Source organism: Alosa alosa, chromosome 2 (genome assembly GCF_017589495.1).
Source record: "Alosa alosa isolate M-15738 ecotype Scorff River chromosome 2, AALO_Geno_1.1, whole genome shotgun sequence".
In the NCBI taxonomy this organism is placed as follows: Eukaryota; Metazoa; Chordata; class Actinopteri; order Clupeiformes; family Clupeidae; genus Alosa; species Alosa alosa.
Genome location: NC_063190.1, coordinates 10,097,820 through 10,120,081, shown reverse-complemented (window position 1 = coordinate 10,120,081; position 22,262 = coordinate 10,097,820). Strand labels below are relative to the sequence as shown.

Below are 22,262 nucleotides of genomic sequence, written 5' to 3'. Positions count from 1 at the left end.
TGAGACAACGTGATTGTCGTTGGCCGCGGCGGCTTATTATAGCCGAGTCGTTTTCGCGCCAACAGAACCTTAGCAGGACCTGTAAGAGGACTTCAGTGCAATCACGTGATCGTGGAATGTATTCCCATTGGTTAACGCCGAGTAGTACGACTGAAAGAGAACGTACATTAGCATTTAGTCACTTCAGTGTTGCAGTTTTCAGACGGCTGACGGCATTTCGACGCTAAACGTTAACCAAAGACTTGATCTTCAAGCCTACACCCCCTGCTTAGCTCATTTAGCATAAATAACTAGCTGGTCTAGCAGTAATTCGCCTTGGTGTGACCGCGAATATCAATCATTGTGTTGGGGGGACGCTGAGGTAAAGTCACCTGTGAGAGGTCGGGTTAAGCCTAATTTATAGCTTATTGAGCACTTTTTAACCACTTATGTCTATAATTGAAACATAAACACACAAATCATCCACTTACCTGTCCATTTGATTGGTCCTTTCAACCGTGTAGAATTCCCTGCTGTACCAGCGGTGCTCATCTTGAGATGATTTCGTTGAAATGTTGTTGGACGAACTTCTTGGCCGATAGAAAAAAAAAAAAACTTGGCCGTAGGCATTTTGTGATTGGTCTTGATGTTGACACATATTTTGTGTTGTAGAAGTTAAATCACGCAACACATTATTTGCAGAAATTGACACAACATGTGTTATTTGGCTTTCTACACATTGAATGTGCAAGAAAACAACACATTCTTTCTTAGAGTGTGGTGTGCTGAGATTTTTGTTTGACAGCTGGATTTAACCCTGTCAGCTATAACACAGTCTTACCAGTGCCATGCTTTGTACCTTTGTATATTCTGTAACAAGCTCAGCTCGAGCTGTCACCAAATTAACGTCATCGGTTCATTAAAACGTACATTCACAGATATATCTCTAGCCTGCTTAGATTTATTGAAGTGCTTTGGTGAGGGTGAGAACATGAAAAAGAGAGAGAGAGATAAGCCCATAGGCCAGAGTCTATAATTGTCCAAACACCGCTGACGCGGCACAACAAAAAAGGCAGAAAAACATGCAACAAGCGCTGTTTCAGTCCATTAAACAGAGCGGAAAAGGTAACGAAAAAAACTCTGTATTTTCAATACCAATCAGTTGAAAAATGAAAATAATCCACGGCAATAATAATCCATAAATCCGAGGGTATGTCAAGACAGTCTTTGAAACTCCGCAAGCACAAAAAAAGGAAAAAGGACAGATCTCACCTCGAAATCATCTCCAGGATACGTGGAAAAACTAGTCATGTATTCCTTATTATCAGGCGTAAAGAAGAGGATAAATCCAGTGTGTAAATCAACCAAAAGGAGGTTATCAGAAGCGCAGATCGCCTTCTACCCCTGTTCATTCATTCATTCTTCCTCCCGGCTTTCTTCCTGCGTCCCGTTTAAAGGCACACTATGCAGGTTTTTTTAGTTTAATATGCAAGTTTTTTCGCTTAATTTACCTTCATTTAACAGCTTCAGAGTCATTGGAATGGTTATATGACTTTTTTCGGGTTGAATGGTGGTCGCCTCGCTTCCCCTAAGCCTGTGGCGGAAAAAACACCCTTGCAACTGTGGGCCGGCGGGCCGACGGCCTCAGTGTCAGGAAGTATAACGAGTGTGACGAATTGCTTTACTGCATTCAAATACACATACACGCCAGGCACCGGCTAGAAAAAGGTAGCGTAGTTTCTCAGACATTAGTCATGACAGAGCCAGTGAAAAAGAAGCAAAAACCGAGAAAACAGTAAGGAAACTGCCAATACTGCATAGTTTACCTTTAAAAAGGTAAAGAGAGCACAGCCATAGGGCCAGAACAGGAAAAGTGGGTGAGAGTGAGCGTGAAAAGGTGAGTGACAGTTCTGGACCCTATCGTTTGTTTCAACTATACTTGCCCTGGATCACTGACTTACGCCCATAGTCATCAAGATGGCTAGCGAACTATAAAGATGGTTAGAGAGAAAACGGATTTTAAAGAGCTCAATACTACCTGGCCAGGTTTTTAAACAGTACATTATAAAGAGAAGGCAACTTTTATAGTGAGAGAGTTAGGCCTATTCCATATGAAGAAACAGTTAACAAATCTGTTACGCTTTACAACAATAAATAAGACTTGTCTAATATCACAATATGGCTATTTATGTGGCGGATGCTACAATTATACTAGCTGTAATAGAAATATTGTTCATTAAAGGTTTTCCAAAAAGATAAGATGAGCCTTTTATGTCTCTTAGGTAGAGAAATGTTGGGTAATCAAGAGAGTGTGTTTACACAAATTAGAAAAAAGTCACAGAAGGTGAATAAATACATATTTGCCTTTACACATAATTAGATTTATAGAATAGAAGAATATTTGCTACAAGCGATGCAGATGTAAAGCTTCCTTGAAAAGGGATGCTAGCATAATACGGCATATAGCTGAGCAAATAAACAAGTATTCCTATGGTTTTTGTAGCTTTACTGTTGTATTTCTCAATCATTCTGTTTGCATGACCAGCCTTTACTCTTGCTTTGAAAGAGCTGATCACCTGTGCCTGATGTTTGGCTGTGCAGAATATTTTCACATTTAGTCCTATCACAATGGAACAGGTGATGGCAAATGAGACAAGAAGATCAAACACAATCCATGGCAGGTGAATAATAAATAGACACTGGCATGTTCTATGTGGATCGGGATAAAGGATTTGATCGTGTAAAATCAGGAGGGCACACGCCAGAGAAGCACACCAGATCAGACACACACACAGGGCGCTTTTCCTGTGTGTCACGCTCAGAGTATACCGCAGAGGATCACAAACCACAATATCAATGGATATCAAAACTATGTTGTTCATAGACACAATAACAACTGCAAATGTAATGTAGGGAAAAATGTAACAGAAAGTGTCCCCCAGATACTAACATGTTTCTATTAATGTGATGCTCTCCACAGGCATAACGAACAGGCCAACTAGTAAATCTGCTACAGCCAGAGAGAGGATGAACAGGTTCGTCTGAGTGAGTAGTGGCTTGAAGTGAGAGATGGAAATGATCACCAAGAGATTGAGGAAGACCGTAGATACAGATAAAGATAAAAATAATATATACATTATGAAGTATCCAATTGGTTACCTGGTATCCTTTGTGCATGAAGAGTTCAGTGCTGGAAAACAGTAATAAGCTTTAGTGAGGTTCTTCATTGTTGTGGCATTTGTGGAAAATATTACATACAATCCCAAAGATGGAAGTCCCCTTGTTACAAGCTATTGCTCTGTTTTCACTTGTGACCATCAGTCACTGCGCCAAATTGTAGGGCACTCTGTGTTTTTTATATACAGCATGAACACTGCAACTCTCTCTGTCGCGCTCTCTCTCTCTCTCTGTGCGCATACATGTGGAGTGAGTGGACGGAGCCGGTGTTGCACCAAATTTTGTGACCTGTCAAAATGTGTGACTCTAGAGGGCGCTATATGAATTTACTGAGTTGTACTGACACATTGACGAAGCACTTACGCAAATAACGTAAGACAGGGGTCCCCAACCTGTTCCATATGTGTTGTGCATGCATTACTTGAAAAGAACTAGCTCCAGTTATGTATGAACAGTGAAGGTAACGATCTCTTAAAGATTGGGATATATGCAGAGACCAAATTTCCCCCTCGGGATCGAAAGAGTATATATATACTTATTGTCGCAGTTTTGCCAGGTTCTTTAGCAGCACCTCACTCTGCACCAGCCACTTCCCCAGCCACGCCCACTCATCAGACTCACACTCCTGTCACTCATTCTCTCTCCCCTGCCTACTGAAGCCTTACACCTGCAGCTGATCAATCAGCTGATCAGCTGCACTATATCAGGCCTCCCTTCACACACACACTTTGCCTGGCCTTGTCAAAGCAGCATTAAGGACCCAGCCAAAGACTCGCGCCCTCGCCTGCTTGTCAGCTCGTCAGCATTCTGTGGATTTAGTTAAGTTATGGACTTTGTTGGATGTTGCGCTCTCTCTTTAATTGCCTTAGTCTGATCTCTTGTGTGTTTGCTTTGCTTTGAATTCTGGACCTACAAGTACTTTTTTGTTTACTATTCAATAAATCTCTAGGGATGGGCAGAACGAGGCTTTGTGAAACAACGAAGCGTTCGAAGCAATTGCGCCGGAATGTGTCGGTTTCGAAACAATCCGACACACGTAACTTTATGGTGACATCTAGTGGCCAGTTTTGCTAAAATCACATTTTGACCGTGAACCACAACTGCTTCAGACGAAGAATATAAACATGGAACGCAAGATTTCGTCTACAGCTACGTGGTTCAGTGGTTAACACACTGGCATTCGGCCGGAGCGGCCGGTGTTCGACTCCCTGCTGGTGCTTGGAAATGTCAGACAAGTATATGCCTTCAGTAAATAGAACATTTTTTTTATATCTGCCAGTTAGATGTTTTGTTAATTCAGTTTCATAGTACATTATCCTTTGGAATATGCTGGAGAGGAAAATGCTACAATGGTTTTAAAATGTAGGCTATGCTTATGGCCCAGGGTTTTTTTTTGGGAACATGTTGTAGGGAAATAAAGGATACATGTGAAGCAGGTTAGACTAATCAGGTACAACATGGGAAAAATAAACATCACATTTTTTGTATGTCAACATAAATTTGTATTTAGGAATAACAGTTGTTCTGCCGTCTTGGCATTTAATCTGTTTCTTGTTTTTGAATAAACCTCCCCAGCCTTTGAAAAAAATTATTTCACAAGGCACACTTGGCATGCACAAATATTTTTTGGCCATCACAGTTAGGTTTGGATAAACCACTCTCCTCTCCTGCCAGTATTTCAAAGGGTCAGCTGTTCTTGAAATAAAGGCATCAGTCATATATATTTTTTTACTTCCACTGTGGCATCTGCAGTGGCGCTATGAATGTTTTGGGTTTCACCAACACGGTGATCAAACAAACCCCATAGACTCTCTGATGGGGATGCTGTTGATGTTGTTGAAGATGATGATAGTGGTGGTGTCGGGTCTGAGGATGTTGATGCCTGTGGCTCTAATTTAATGAAAAGAGCAGTTGGTCATATAGCATAAGTATATATTATGTTAGGCTACATCACAATACACTGAAATGAAAACTGACACTGCTCACCATCAGGTGTTGTCGCTGAGCGCATCAGTGAAGCACACTCTAAAGTCAGATTCCTCTCAGCTTCTAGGGCTTTTGTAGGATTGCCAAACGCCAAATGCTTGAATCTCGGGTCCAGCAATGTTGCCAGGGTTAGCACTCTAAATGACTCGTACGATCCACATCTGGAGTGCAGCCCTTCCTTCAGGTGGGTGCCTAATGTACAAAACAGAAACCAACACAAAACATTAATTATATCAATTAACAGGATATGACATGTATGGTCAATTATAGTACTGTTATTGCAACCTACCTAATTGCACAGTTGGCTCCCGTGGCTCCCGACATCTTTTCATTGACTTTGAACTGTAGCATCCTGTACATTGGTATCAGCTTTGACGCCGACACCCTTTGTTCCTCTGACATCTCCACAGTAGCAAGTTTAAAGGGCTGGAGAACAGATAAGGACTCTTGTATCAATTCAAATTCAAAACTGTTCAAAGGTGTAACATCACTGTTCAGGTTGGCAAGGGCAGCAGCTACAACTTCACGCTGATCATAGTCTCTGTAGCATGTCGAATGTACTGTTCCACCTAGTTTCCACCTCCTGAATCAGTTTTAGGGCAGGCCTGCCCCTCATGGTCTGAATCTCAACCAGTTTGTCCTTTGCTTTGCAACTGGATCGGAATAATCCAACTATTTTTCTGGCTTTGTTGCGGACGTCCTGAAGTTCAGGTGTTTGGTCCAGGGCCTTTTTTACTGTAATGTTTAGTGTGTGTGCAAAACATGGCAGATGGCGGATCTGTTGCAGCTGGACACTCAGGACCATGTTTGCTGCATTGTCTGTCACCGTGCACTGGACCTTAGATGTAATGCCCCACTCAGCCATGAGAACAGTGTTGGCCTCCATAATGTGCTGGGCGGTGTGGGTTCCCACAAATCTGGTGACACCAAGTAACACTGTTGCCATTTTCGCCTCAGGTGTGACATAATGTCACGTCACACCAAAGAAGCCATCCATATTGATGGATGACCACATGTCACCTGTAAGGCTAACAAAATCAGCCTTCTGCAAATCATCCTTGACTTGCTCCTTGGTGCGGTTGTACTTGTCATCCACCATCTTTGTCAGCGCCTTCCTGGATGGGAGGATGTAGTTGGGGTCCAGCTTAGTCACAAAGGCCCTGAAGCCTTGGTCCTCGACAATGGTGAATGGCTGCATGTCTTTCACAACCATATCCACCAAAGCCTCATCCAACTCCCTCTTCCTGCCTTTAAAAGGACATAAAACTCACTTTTAGACATTACTATTACTTAGGCCTACATTGAGAAAATACAGGACATCTTCAGGTAGCTTAATGCAGTTTTAAGCAAATAATTTAGTAATTTGGATTTACAGCAGCAGTACAACAGTTTATAAAACATTCTGTTTAGTATTTTAGGTGTACAACTTGTTGCTTTTTTTTTCTATATTTCGGTGTAGTTATGCTTTGTGTTCCTATATTTAAACATTTGCCGCCATTAAAAGCATGGTGGCGCAGCGGTAGCATTACCGACTAAGAATCAGACGACCCGTGTTCAATTCCTGCCGTCACGGTGTTGCTTTTACTGAGATAGAGGGCGTAGCACTTGACTCTTGTGTTTTAATTTATCCCCTCTAATCAACACACTGAGATTTAATTTATTTATATTTGTAAACATACCTCTATTCAGTGGCCCAGCAGCAGCAGCAGGCCTATATACAGGGGCATCACAGTCCTCTGCATTCTGAAGAACTACAGGGTGACTGGTCCTCAGATGGCGCAGCATGGAGGATGCAATGCAGCCTCAAAATGCAGACCCCTTCCTTTTCGCCAGGCCCTCACAGCTGCACAAGCCCACCCTGCCTCTCCACCAGCAGTCCCCTCCAGCCCAGTAGTCAACCCCACGCCCTATTCTGGTGCACCCGAGGGATGTAAGGGCTTCCTCCTGCAATGCTCCCTGGCCCTGGAGATGCAAGCACACCGGTTTCCAACGGAACGATCTCGAATTGCCTACATCATCTCTTTGCTCTCTGGACGTGCCTTGCAATGGGCAGAAAGTGTATGGAGCCTCGATGGCACTGCAACGACATCCGTGGACAACTTTGTGGAGCATTTCGCGGAAGTGTTTGGGCTCCCAGAGGGTTTGAGTTGGGAGACTCCATGCTGAGGCTCTCGTTTTTTGTACTCGATGAGTCTACTACTGATTTGATCTTGGGACGTCCATGGTTAGTGCAACACAGTGTAACTATGACATAGGCAACCGAGAGTTGTTAGCCATTAAACTAGCCCTGAAGGAGTGGCGCCATTGGCTTGAGGGAGCTAAACATCCTTTCCTGGTTCTTACGGACCACAAGAACCTCCAGTACCTCAGGGAAGCCAGGCACCTCAATCCCCGTTTGGCAAGATGGGCCTTGTTCTTCACCTGCTTCAACTTTACTATTAGTTACCGCCCTGGATCTCGCAATGGCAGAGCTGATGCACTCTCCCGTCTACACCACCCGGAGGAAAGTGAGGAGCAGCCTGAAACCTTACTCCCTGCTCATATGGTCGTGAGCCCCATCCAGTGGACCCTAGATGAGCAGATCCGGGAGGCCACGACTACCGATCCTGCATCAGCCAATACTCCTGCTAACTGCACTTATGTTCTGCTCAGTCTCCGAACTCAACTACTCACCATGGCACACTCCTCCCCTGGCACAGGACACCCAAGGATCCATGCCACACTCTCTTCTGCAAGATCGTTACTGGTGGCCGGGTATGGCCAAGGATGTCCGAAGGTTTGTAGCCGGGTGTGCAGACTGCGCCATGGCAAAGACCCCACGACACCTCCCAGCAGGGAAGCTAACCCCCTTGCCAGTTCCCAGAAGACCATGGTCACACCTGGGGGTGGACTACGTCACAGACCTCCCTCCTTCAGAGGGCCACACTGGTATCCTGGTAATTGTTGACCGCTTTTCCAAAGCTTGCAAACTAATACCGTTGAAAGGCCTTCCAACAGCTGCAATCACCGCCGAAGCCCTGTTCACACATGTGTTCCACAACTTTGGAATCCCAGAAGATGTGGTATCAAATAGGGGGCCACAGTTCATCTCTCGTTTCTGGAGAGCTTTCCTGCAGCTAATGGGAGTAACAGTGAGTCTGACTTAAGGATGCCATCCTCAAGCGAACGGGCAAACGGAACGAAAGATTCAGGAGATTGGCCGCTTCCTCCGCACCTACTGCCACCGCCACCAAAGCTCCTGGAGTCGCTTCCTACCCTGGGCCGAGTATGCACAAAACTCCCTACAGCAACCAACCACGGGTTTAACGCCGTTCCAATGCATCCTCGGTCACCAGCCTCCACTTTTCCGAGGTCCCAGCCGTTGACTCTTGGTTCCGGGAGAGCGAGCAGGTCTGGAGTGAGGCCCACCACCACCTACAGCGAGCCATCCGTCGGCAAAAGGAGCACGCAGACGCTCGGAGATCGGCCACACCACAATATGGAGCAGGTCAGAAGGTCTGGCTCTCCACCCGGGATATCCGGATGCGACTTCCTTCCAGAAAGTTAAGACCTAAATGCATTGGTCCCTTCACCATAACGCACCAGATTAATCCAGTCACTTACCGCCTCCAACTTCCACCCAGTTACAAGATCCACCCCACATTTCATGTGTCTCTCCTGAAACCCTACCACTCACCCCATTCTCCTTCCTCCACAGAACCTGGTGATGCTGCTGATCCCCCAGTACCGCTTCTGCTGGACCAGGGTTCGGTCTATGCCATCAACGAGATCCTCGATTCCCGGCGTCGCAGGGGCCGCCTAGAATACCTATAGGGTTACGGCCCAGAAGATCGCTCCTGGGTCAGCCGTGATGACATCTTGGATCCCACGATGCTCGCTGAGTTCCATCAAACCCACCCCAGTCGACCAGCCCCTCACCGTCGAGGCCGTCCACGTCGCCGGGCACCCTCGTCCTCAGAAGCGCCCCCTGGAGAGGGGGGTACTATCACAGCTTTGCCAGGTTCTTCAGCAGCACCTCACTTCCCCAGCCACGCCCACTCATCAGACACTCATTCTCTCTCCCCTGCCTACTGAAGCCTTACACCTGCAGCTGATCAATCAGCTGATCAGCTGCACTATATCAGGCCTCCCTCCACACACACACTTTGTCTGGCCTCGTCAAAGCAGCATTAAGGACCCAGCCAAAGACTCGCTCCCTCGCCTGCTCTTCAGCTTTCTGTGGATTCAGTTAAGTTATGGACTTTGTTGGACGTTGCTCTCCCTCTTTAATTGCCTTAGTCTGATCCCCTGTGTGTTTGCTTTGCTTTGAATTCTGGACCTACAAGTACTTTTCTCTTTACTATTCAATAAATCTCCATCACCGTGTTCACTATCTCCTAGTCCTCCTTCTGTGTACCGTGACACTTATACTTACTTGTACTTATGCTTTTGGGCACTCTTGGAACCTCCTCCACATACAGCTTCAAGTGGTCAATGCTGACCCTAGGGAAAGTGCAGTCATTGCTGTCAATCAGGTCAACACTTTTCCCCTCAACCTTTGCCACTGAAAAAGGTCCCAAGTACTCGGGGTCGAGTTTCCCCCCTTTCCTCTGTTGGCTCCTCACTTTCCTCTGCCATACCAGGGCCCCCGGTGGCAAGATCCAGTGAACCTTCTGTGTTGTCCTCCCCCTAATTTTATCCTGCTGCTTTTTGGTGTTTTCCTCTACTATCTTCATAATCTCCTCATGGCGCTGGATATCAATAGTCACCTCTTCAGCAAGGAAATCCTTCTCCATTGAATGTTGCATCTGTGGAGACATACAGTGGGGAAAATAAGTATTGAACACATCAAAAAAATTCAGTAAGTATACTTCCAATGAGGCTATTTGCATGAAATTGCACCAGACATTAGTATCAACTCAGATAGTCCACCCATAAAAAAATCCAAATATTAAGGTAGAGTTATGTGTAATAAAATGGAATGACACAGGAATAAAGTATTGAACACGCCTGCTGAAATTTCTTAAATACTTTGTGGAAAAGCCTTTATTCGTAATGACTGCTTCAAGGCATTTCCTGTATGACGAAACTAATCAGTTTCTGATGCCAAGGGGCTGTGCGCCCAAGTAATGAGACAGCTGCGCAGAGACCTTGGCACATAGACCCTGATCTGGAGGGCATTCTGGTGGTTGAGGATCCTGGGCTGAGGCCTCTAGAAGTGCCCTTGAGCACATGTAAAAAGTTTAGCAGGATTACCTTGACGCTCCTACCCCCACCTCTGAGGCATCTACTTCTACCACAAAAGGTAGCGCTGGGTCTGGATGCTTCAGTAAAGGGGCTGACATGAATTTCAACTTCAAGGTTTTGAAGGCCTCCTCGGCCTCAGGTGTCCAGGAGAACTGACGATGGGATCCTTTCAGGAGTGTGGTCAGAGAAGCTGCAACAGAGCTGAAATTCCTCTTTGGTAGTCTTGGGCCTTGGCCAATTCAGAACCGCTTGCACCTTCTCCTTATCCATCTGTACCCCCTGGGAACTGTATGGTTAGTACTGCCCTCACATGTTTCACATGATTCTGCATATTATCAGAGTATACGAGGATGTCATCAATAAAAAACAACAACAAACCTGTGAAGCATGTCCCTGAGAACCTCATTTACAAATGACTGGAATACGGATGGAGCATTAGCTAAAATAGAAGTACTAGGTACTCATAGTGACCTGTGGTGGCAGAGAACGCCGTCTTCAACTCCTCTTCTTCTCGTATCCTCACCAGGTTGTATGCGCTTCACAAGTCCAGCCAGCACCCCGAAGTTGTTCAACACAGAAGGGACTAATGGAAGTGGATAACAGTATTTGATGGTGATGGCATTGACAGCTCTGTAATTGATACAAGGGCGTAATCCACCATCCTTATTCTCGATAAAAAAGAAACCAGCTGACACCGGTGATGTGGATGGTCGAATGAAGCGTTATCTTAGAGCTTCGTCTACATACTCCTACATGGTAATCGTCTCCTTGGAGGACCGGGGATAAACTCTGGAACGTGGTAGTGGTGCTCCTGGCAACAGGTAATGGCGCAGTCCCATGGGTGATGAGGTGGTAGTTGCATGGCCCTCGCCTTACTGAAAGCTTCAGCTAGATCATGGTATTCAGACGGGATGTTGATGTCTCCGACGTCCGAACTCTCGATGGATGTAGAGGAACACTGCACTTGTATACACTGGTCCTGCCAGGTTGGAGACCAGGCCAGCACCCTACTGCTAGACCAAGAAATATGAGGGTCATACTGACGGAGCCAAGGTAATCCTAGGACAATGGGATGGATAGGTGAATTAATAACAAACAAACTCAGTGTTTCTTTGTGAACATGGTCAATAGTGAGTTGTAGTACCTGCGTTAATAGCAGTGTAAAGCAGATTGCAGTAGCCTAAAGTTAATCATAACGTCGTCTGTCGCTGGAAAAAAAATAGAGAGCGGCCTATGATAACTTAATTAAATGTTCGGCAGGCCGGATTGAAGTGCATGGCGGGCCACAGTTGGCCTGCGGGCCGTAGTTTGGACAACCCTGATCTAGGCGAATGGCTAACGCACCCAGCTGGTAATCTCGACAGGCTATTTCAGACTGGATCTCAGGTCTGAAGCCAAGTCGGTAGACGGTGAGGAGCGATCTCACATTCCAACCACTTCTGGCGTAGTCAGCTACAGAACGATCACCCTGGTTAACTCATTGAATGCCGTGCTGTTTTCGGAAGCTTTGGCCCAGAGTGCCAGCAATCTTGATCATTGTTGACGATTTTTGTAGAGCCACAGCGTATTCTATGTTATAGTTATGGACACATACTATGGCTTGTTTGAAAGGTGAGACTTTAAGCTCTCAGTGGGTACAAACCGTTTATTTTTACATGCCTCTGTTCCTAAGAAATCCCAAGCTAAACAGTGGCTACTTTTCATCAAAATCGCTGTTTTATTTCTAGAAATGGAGATGTAGCGTCTTTGATGAAATATGAAGTGTTGCCTGTAAAGTTTCCGGGAAGTGACCTAGCGAGACCTGGCGAGACTGCCACCTAGTGATAAACCCACGAAAATGGCCTGGTTTTGACCTGACGTGCATGTGTCACTGATTCAACCCAAAGCGGCAACCATCAAAAGCAGAGTTTTAAGATAAAATGTCCAGATTGTGCATTTTCATGAGTTTTCGATCGTCATATATTTCATTTCCATTCATCACAGACTTCCCAAAATCCCATTAAGGTGTGTTAGAGTGTCTAGTTTTGTAATTAAAAAAAGCTAAAAACGTAATATTACGTTTTTGGCACTGACACCGCAGAATTCTGAATTATAATTAGTAATAAATATTTTTTCATATAATATATTGTATCATTTTTATTCATGTTAAACCATACAAGACAGAGGGAGCAAGTTATTGCATCAACTAGCGTTTGTCTTTCATTTCACACCTTTAATGTAAGATGTACCACTCAGATTTGGACCCTCATTATGGCTGTGTTGTGCACATTTCAGGTGTTAATAGGCTCCTCTGGTATCCAGGGTTCACAAAGAAAAGGCAGACAAACAAATTTAACAGATTATTAGAGTGTTCTCCAAAGATTAATATTGTGACCTGTGTCATAGTGACAACAAACATATCAAACAAAATAAATAAATAAATAATGGGGAAACATGGAAAACTGTACACAGCTGTGTATTTGTTACATCATGTGTGTTTTCTGCACACCTCTGAGTCAGATGATTAGTCCAAGACAGAACCTTCAGTAGTCTCAACTCTTAAGGGTGTACGTGTAAATAAACAAATGTAGGCCTAATGGGGTCCAGGGACACATTACAACAGCGTGACCTCACTATTTAGATTTTTAATTTAAGTATTAAGTATATATACTTTTTTGATCCCGTGAGGGAAATTTGGTCTCTGCATTTAACCCAATCGGTGAATTAGTGAAACACAAACAGTACACAGTTAACACACAGTGAGGTGAAGCACACACTAATCCCGGCGCAGTGAGCTGCCTGCTACAATGGCGGCGCTCGGGGAGCTCGGGGAGGGGTTAGGTGCCTTGCTCAAGGGCACTTTAGCAGCGGCCCACTGCTCGAACTGGCAACCCTACGGTTACAGGTTCAGAGTGCTAACCAGTGGGCCACGGCTGCCCACAAATTTGTTTGATTGCCCATTTATTTGTTTGATTGACAAGGGTTTATGGGTTCACCAGGTTTTGAGTGATCTAGAAGCTAAAATAACTGTATTTACTCCTTATTTGGTCATTGCCAAAAAGAAAACCTTACATCAGAGAGGGTTAAAGCGGAGCTAGTAATCAAGGATCTTTGCTTACATGGGTGTTCACAGACATGATGCTGTCTGTTATGGCATTCACTTTTGATGTTACCAGACTTATCAGCAACGTTTGTAACAGTTAACCATCTCTGTGTTGTTTGAATGTTTTCCTCGAAAACACTCATCATACTGTGTCTTGGTGAGGTCCAGTGTCAAAATAATATGACCTTATTACTGTTAACAATATCCCTCTCAACCACTTCTTTTAATTGCTGTAGCCAACTTATTTATTTTTCTGGAATTCCCAGAATTCACCTCTAGTGTTTATTTGAAATAGGCTTGTATGTGTGATCAGTGTTCACCTCAAAAAGTGCAACAGGACCAATCCATCTGGAGTTAATTTACAAGGAAAAGGCAAGAAAACATGCACAAAAGTCAGTGTCTCCATGGTCATAATAACAAACAGGCCTGTTTGTCAACATGTTTGTGAACCGGACATCACTTGACCTCTGAATCAAGCAGGGCATGAGAGTCATATGTTCCAAACCTTGCAAACTGGACCTCCCCCATTACTCCCCTGCATCTTTGCACCACCTAGAGAGCACCTTCGCATCCAGTGAGTTCATCAGGGTTTGGCACAGAGACAGATTTTATGGCAAGGATTGCAACAAAACGGAATAGACAAAATAAACATCCTAATGTTTGATGATAATTTAAGCTTAGTACAACATCAATATTTAATACGGGAATTGGTTTTGGATGAGCTATCTGACATTGGTCCTCAATAGTCTTGCTTTTATCATGATACAAACATCACCCTACAGTAAAGACGAAGGGAAAAAAAGTTTTCTTAAAAAAAATAATAATAAGGGAAATGAAGAGATGATCAAATGACTCATGGACAATGGGAAATGCAAAGCACTCCCCGTCAAGCAGCGTCAATTTTTTCTTCCTCCAGAGATTTCTCCACATTGCTTGATCCAAATTCTGTTATTTTTGCTGCACATATGTTGTACGCAAATGTTGTTTCTTATCAAAGTGGAATGGTTGCTGGCATAAGTCAGCGGCGTTAGTTTAAGCACATAATTGCCGTTTTGTTTACATGTGTTCAATGTAAGTCAATGGGAGCCGGAAATCGGCCAATAGCGGTGACCAAAGATTATTTCTCCGGATAGCGAGACGGCGGTACTATAAGCTATATCGCTAGCTAGCGACTGTTAGGCCTACTTTGCTAGTTTGCTACGTATTATTAGCAAACGTAACTTCACTGATAACCTACATGGATGTAAATGTCAAAAGACCAGGATCTGGATAACGTATAAGTAGAGTTGCTCTCTACATTCATTCCCGCCCCACGGGAAGTTCGGTATTGCTCCACTGTGGTGGAAGTATGCTCGCCCTAAATCGGGCGGACCAATCAAATCAGGCTTTACGATGATGGACAGGTGAGCAACAGCGCCTGGTCTATCACGTCATCTGAGCACGCTTAGATTAGGCTTATGTTTGAAACAAAAACGCTGTGGCTAGAAGGATACATGGCTTTTAAGACCCCATATGGAAAATTCATATTATTTAATGAGTTTGTATCACTGAAAACGATTATTTCTGAGAACTTTGGCCAAAGTTGAGATGTGGGAAAACTGGTGGTTTCACTTTCATCAAGGGAAAACAGCGCTGTTGCATTGCGACATGTTCCCTCGTTCGTTTGGAATCTCTGATTGACCACCTGTTCGAGGGATTTGCGACAGCCTTTCCCAGCTGTTTAACATGTTTGTAGCATATCACAACAGAATTATTTTTAAAAACGGAGGGGATATAGGAGCAGAAGGATGGTTCGTGTGTTTTCTTCCTACACCTCACGGTAAGCTATTTTGTTGCTCTGATTGGTTAGGTCTATCCAATTGAGTGCAGAGGCATTCCCCCCCTGTATCGGTGTTTGTTGTCCATGCATCATCACAAGGGGCATCCGTGGCCTACTGGTTAGCGCTTCGGACTTAACCGGAGGGTTGCCGGTTCGAACCCCGACCAATAGGCACGGCTGAAGTGCCCTTGAGCAAGGCACCTAACCCCTCACTGCTCCCCGAGCGCCGCTGTTGTTGCAGGCAGCTCACTGCGCCGAGATTAGTGTGTGCTTCACCTCACTGTGTGCTGAGTGTGTTTCACTAATTCACGGATTGGGATAAATGCAGAGACCAAATTTCCCTCACAGGATCAAAAGAGTATATATACTTATATAAAAAATATATATATACAAGCAGTAGGCAGTTAGCAGTTTTTTGATCATATTCACTGAAACCGACACTATGCTAACCGACAGAACAACATAAATCAGCCGGTTTTAGAAAAAAACCCGCACTTCTACCTCTACCTATAGCCTGTTATTTGTTTAGCAAAAAAACACAGCTCCCGGTTCTTCTGGTCCAATCAGAGCAGGGCTGTGTGATATCTGACTGTCAGACACTGTCTGGTGCAGTCTGGTGCGCACTGACGAGCACAAACTCCCCTCAATCTGTCAAACGTGCCAACTGCAGCTTTAATCACTTATTGTTTAACTGTAATGTATAGAAGTAGAATTATAAGTGGGTGGAAAAACTGCTATGCAAAGAAAAGCAGTTAAGTTATATTAAGTTAAGTACGCCCTAATATACTGTATGTTTTTCAGTGATGTTAAAAGGGGGAGGGGGGCGCAAAACTTAATCTCGCCTAGGGCAACCAAAGGGCTAGAACCGGCCCTGATTTAAAGCATACACTTTGACTCCATACTGTAATAACATCATCTCTTAACATGTACATCAGCTAGTCAGATTATGATTTATGATGTATTTCCTAGATTGACAGGAAATCTCAAAACAGTGAGGGTGGCTAATTCAATCATTGCCATTCATTTTCCGTGGAAATTGTGGTTGATATGTTAACATATTTAAAGTATACTTACACTTTGAATTTCGATCTCCAGGGTCTTAACATGTAAACCGCTAGTCTAAGTCATGGTGTATACATTTCAAGAGAGTGTCGGGTCATCTGAAAGTAGCAAACTGAACCAAAGCAATGGCCATGTTTGACTTCTTGCCATGCTGCGCAGATCTGGCTGAACTTTATGCATGTTTCCATTGCAATGTTGTCGCTAGATCTGCACATACAAAGTTATTACATAGGGGTTGTGTGCTTGTGTTCACACAGTTCATCCCAAGCTCTTATCCTTAAAGAAGAGCCATGTGTAACAGCTTTTCCATTCTCTCCAGTGCTGACTGGTCCAGTTTGGCAGGAGGGATATTGTATTGTGTTTGTGACAGGCCTCTTCCTTCGTACAACCGTTTCCCCCAGCGGATGTTGTGCTGACAGCGTACTGACAAAATATATGAAGTGATATAACATGAATGCTTACTTTTGATAATTGTTGGACCTTTATAGGGAAGTATTTGGGCACCCCGGATTTATACACTTTCTGTCTAACAAATGCTGGTAATTTTAACAATTGTGTCAGTTCAGCTATTTCACATCAGAATTTACATTGAAGTAAGAGGAACCTGGATGAAGTATTGCAAGGGTGATGATATGCTTGGTTGAGACTTTAAACCATGGGTAAAATAAAGCATATATTATTGGGTTCATGCAGGAGTTGAGATACATAATCCATACAAGACATTTAAATAGATAAGATAATGAGTCAGTGCCGTATGCAAAAATGCTTAAATGATATGGCATATAGCAGAGCAAATAAACTGTAACGAGTACCCCTATTGTTTTTTCAGCTTTACGGCTGGATTTCTTACTTGTTATTGTGTCCTTGTTACCAGCCCTTTCTCTTTCTGTAACAGAGTTAATCACCTTTGCATGATACTTAGCTGTACAGAATATTTTCATGTTTAAAATTATAACCGTGGAACAAGGCACAATGAATGACACAAAAACACCACCAACAATCCATGAGAAACTGATTGTGAGCAGACACTCTCCGTGACATGTCCTGTGAGGCTCCATTTCAGTAAGGTGGTCATAAAGCAAGGAGAAAATATAAAGTAGACAAAAACACCAGCTAAGAACAACAATTATAACGACTTTGTTGTGTGTGACCTTCAATGAGTACCTTAAAGGATCACTGATGGCAATGAAACGATCAATGGAAACTAATATAAGGCTCCACAGAGATCCTGAAATAGCCACTGAATAAATGAACGGAAATATGTTACACAGCGTGTCCCCAAAATACCAGCATGTTTCAATTAATTGTGACCCTTCCACAGGCATGACAGTCAGTCCGATCAATAAATCTGCCACAGCAAGAGAGAGGATCAGCAGGTTGGTTGGAGTGTGAAGCTGCTTGAAGTGAGAAATCGAGATGATCACCAGCAAATTTAGAAGAACAGTGGACACAGATATTGAAGACAAAAATATGTACATGATGATGTATAGTGCCTGTGACCTGACAAACTTTGTACATGAAGAGTTCAGGGCTGGATAGCAGCGATTAGCTCTCCAGGGGTCTTCCATTACCGTGACTGGTTGTCCTGACGATAATATTGTCCCAGCTTGGCAGCACACCCAACTTTTCTACTGATTACTCCAGATACTGACCTTGTATTTATATGTTGGTGAAACAATGGCAGCTGTGAAAAACAACTTTTCAGATCCTCATGTGGATTGCTATCTATTAATAACAAAGTCTGGCCCACCCATAATGATCAAACATATAATGGGATGTCATTGAAGTTCCTGTGGGTGCAATGGCCAAATACTTTAGTCCATATAGTGCATATAATACTAATATGTAAGGTTTTTTATTGCATGTGAGCATTTACTTTCATACCAACTTCCTAGTTTGGCATTATTGAGATATGTTGAGCATACCAAGAATGTCCCAAACACCCAATTATCCATTTTTCTATCCAACATTACATTACACAAATACAAAATCAGGATACAACTCTAAATGAAATCTTAAATATGCATTTATTTGACTTGCAAAAAAAAGATTATTAGAAAATTGAATATAATTTTCCAATTTCAATACAAAATTGGAGCGGACCTCTTGACTGCCTCTTCTCTTTTCGAGATACAGAATATAGGAGTTCGTGGTATATAGGAGATCATACCAACTTCCTGAATTTGGTGTCAATGACACCAAAACACCGGGGCACATGAAACTTAATGGGTATGTAGCCCCACTAGACTTTTTTCAGGAAATAAGCGTTTGGCAAACATGCACACACAGAATCACACACTCCTGCCCAATATTTAAATCAATCCGACTGCAACTCGAAACACGAATATTACCGTATTTTCTGGACTATAAGTCAGACTTTATTTCATAGTTTGGCTGGTCCTGCAGGTGTGACTTATATATCAAAATATATATAATTTAACATGTTTTTTAAATGTTAGTGTAACCCACATAAATTGCACTGGGTTATTGAATGTAGTTGTAGCGTTTGCCCCCTGTCCATTAGGGGGCGCTGTGCTGCATGTGAACGAGTGCATTGCACATAGAGGAAGAGTCCACAACTGCGTTTTTTTTGCTGAAGCTCAGAGATATTGCGAGTGAAAGAAAGATTAAGATTTATCACCGTTTATTTTTGAACTAATCCTTTGTTTAACTTTTTCAAGAAGACGTTTCCGGTTGAATTATTACTCCTGAAGATCGTTTGTGTCTTAAATCATTGAATCTCCGGTGAGTGTGTGTTTCCGTTAAGCAAGCCAGTGTGTTAGGCATTGGTTAGCTTCCTTTTACTTTTGAGGTAAAACGAACTATTTTGATGTATATAGAGGTAAAAAAAACAAAAACCAGTCGGAGATATATTGAAAATGAATGTTATCGTTTTAAACCCACCGTGTTAGTTTAGAATGGCGCTTTCTTTTCTGATCACGTGCACCCTGCGTGGGCATGCATGCATGCCGTGACATGATAGAGGAGCGCGTGCAGACAATGTTTAAGCTATGAGGTTACTCTATAGGGCTAATGTTTTCAGGCTTCAAGCCATTGCAATGACGTTTTGAATATAATATGATGTGGTATACACATAGTAAGTTGCTAATGGCTTACTGTTGATATTGTATTTGGTTAACTGAATGTACATGTTGTATGTTAACTAGAGTTGCCATTCTACTGAACTGGTACTGTATTGCACAGTTGTTCAGTACATGATTTACATTAGACATTTTTGTTATTGTGCATCTTCTGCCACGATTGAGAGAGAGATACGGCGAGCCATCCTAAGGACTGTGACCAGTGTGTGTGCGCCTACCTGTGATGCCTGTGGCCTGGACACAACCTGTTCTGGATTACAGATAAGATTAAGATACACATCACTAATTTCCTACCCGGGTAGTGATTAGTAAGGCCTTGTTTCATCTTTTTTTTCCCTTTACAAAAGTACGTACGAAGATCTTTTTGCATTTTTCTACTTTTTCCCTTTTTTTGAGGATTTAAAGGAGGTTTAAAGGAAACATTGAACTCTGGGATTGGAACATTGAACTTTGGGATTGAAACATTGAACTTTGGGGTTAAACTTTATTATATTGAACATTTTGTTACTGACTGACTTTTCTGTGACTGACTTTAAGGGGTTTTACATTTTCTATTGTGGTTCAATATCTTTTCTTGTGTGTCATAATAAATGTTATTGTCTTTTTCTTCATCTAAATACTGGTCGTTGCCAATTCTCTCCCTATAGCCGAACTTAGCTCTGATAACTCTGGTAATATAGTGGTCCTATATATTGCGTTAAGTTAGAAGCGTTACATTAGTCAGTATGAATTGACATGAATTCTACATGAAACATTACCATCTACAGCCGCGAGAGGGCGCTCTAGGCTTATGGAATGAGATCGGTAGCTTGGTGAACTTGCGACAGGTCAGACATTGTTTCGTACTTAATGGCGGCCTTACATTGTACGATTTTGGTCTGTTTTCACAGTCGGCGACTAAATTTCCACAGTCGGACAGAAATCATAGGAGTTGCCAGGGATGGATTACTGCACGGGCCTACTGGGCCCAGGCCCAAGGGGTCAGGGGGCCCTGAAGTCCTAGCCTTTGCATGGAATCATTGCCTGAATATCAACAAATCAGGATGTAGACTATAAATCTGATTGAATTTAGTATTGGCCATCCCCAAAATGCACCAGAATACAGGAAATCACATCAAACAAATTACACATTTTCTGGGGGAGGACCCCCAAACCCCCCTCCCACATATACAACAATAAGTGGGGGGCCCTTAATACATCTGGGCCCAGGGGCCCGAAAGTTCATAATCCGCCCATGGGAGTTGTACTGGAATCGCGGCGCGCTCCCGTCAACTAGATCGTTAAAGGCACACTATGCAGGTTTTTTTAGCTTAATATGCAAGTTTTTAAGCTTAATTTACCTTCATTTAACAGCTTCAGAATCATTGGGATGGTTATATGACTTTTTTCGGGTTGAATTGTGGCCGTCTTGCTTCCCCCTAGCGCCTGTGAGCGGAAAAAAACACCCTTGCAACTGCACTCTGCCCTTTTAAGTATAAGTATAAGTATAAAACTTTTTTGATCCCGTGAGGGAAATTTGGTCTCTGCATTTAACCCAATCGGTGAATTAGTGAAACACAAACAGCACACAGTGAACACACAGTGAGGTGAAACACACTAATCCCGGCGCAGTGAGCTGCCTGCTTCAACGGCGGCACTCGGGGAGCAGTGCCTTGCTCAAGGGCACTTCAGTCGCGGCCCACAGGTCGGGGCTCGAACCGGCAACCCTCAGGTTACAAGTCCAGAGTGCTAACCAGTGGGCCACGGCTGCCCATATACTTACTTACTTATACTTTCTCTCGGCTTGGGACAGTTTCCTAGAGAAATAGGCACATGGAAAAAGTTTAGCAGGATTACCTTGACGCTCCTACCCCCACCTCTGAGGCATCTACTTCTACCACAAAAGGTAGCGCTGGGTCTGGATGCTTCAGTAAAGGGGCTGACATGAATTTCAACTTCAGGGTTTTGAAGGCCTCCTCGGCCTCAGGTGTCCAGGAGAACTGACGAGGGGATCCTTTCAGGAGTGTGGTCAGAGAAGCTGCAACAGAGCTGAAATTCCGTATAAACCGGCGATAAAAGTTAGAAAAGCCAAGGAATCTTTGAAGCTCTTTGGTAGTCTGAACTGCTTGCACCTTCTCCTCCAGCCAGCACCCTGAAGTTGTTCCAACACAGAAGGGACTAATGGAAGTAGATAACAGTATTTGATGGTGAAGGCATTGAGAGCTCTGTAATTGATACAAGGGCGTAATCCACCATCCTTATTCTCGATAAAAAAGAAACCAGCTGACACCGGTGATGTGGATGGTCGAATGAAGCCTTATCTTAGAGCTTCGTTTACATACTCCTGCATGGTAATCGTCTCCTTGGAGGACAGGGGATAAACTCTGGAATGTGGTAGTGGTGCTCCTGGCAACAGGTCAATGGCGCAGTCCCATGGGCGATGAGGTGGTAGTTGCGTGGCCCTCGCCTTACTGAAAGCTCAAGCTAGATCATGGTATTCAGGCGGGATGTTGATGTCTCCGACGTCTGAACTCTCGATGGATGTAGAGGAACACTGCACTTGTATACACTGGTCCTGCCAGGTTGGAGACCAGGCCAGCACCCTACTGCTAGACCAAGAAATATGAGGGTCATACTGACGGAGCCAAGGTAATGCTAGGACAATGGGATGGATAGGTGAATTAATAACAAACACAGTTTTTCTTTGTGAACATGGTCAATAGTGAGTTGTAGTACCTGCGTTAAGCAGTGTAAAGCAGATTGCAGTAGCCTAAAGTTAATCATAATGTCGTCTATCACTGGAAAAAAAAATAGAGAGCGGCCTATGATAACTTAATTAAATGTTCGGCAG

The 22,262-nt window shown here is 43.6% G+C and overlaps 1 protein-coding gene and 1 pseudogene across 1 annotated transcript; both read right to left on the bottom strand.

Annotated features, from left to right (window-relative positions):
- Positions 1 to 2,345: 2,345 nt before the first annotated feature.
- Positions 2,346 to 3,206, bottom strand: LOC125309681 (annotated as a pseudogene).
- A 5,777-nt stretch (positions 3,207 to 8,983) lies between these two features.
- On the bottom strand, positions 8,984 to 17,929 carry LOC125309652 (trace amine-associated receptor 13c-like). The gene is made up of 3 exons (XM_048266708.1): positions 16,919 to 17,929; positions 9,624 to 9,929; positions 8,984 to 9,109 (listed from the first exon to the last, which is right to left on the bottom strand). Exons 1-3 carry the CDS (start codon positions 17,897 to 17,899, stop codon positions 8,984 to 8,986), a joined length of 1,413 nt encoding a protein of 470 aa, XP_048122665.1. The 5' UTR covers positions 17,900 to 17,929.
- Between the last annotated feature and the right edge of the window lie 4,333 nt (positions 17,930 to 22,262).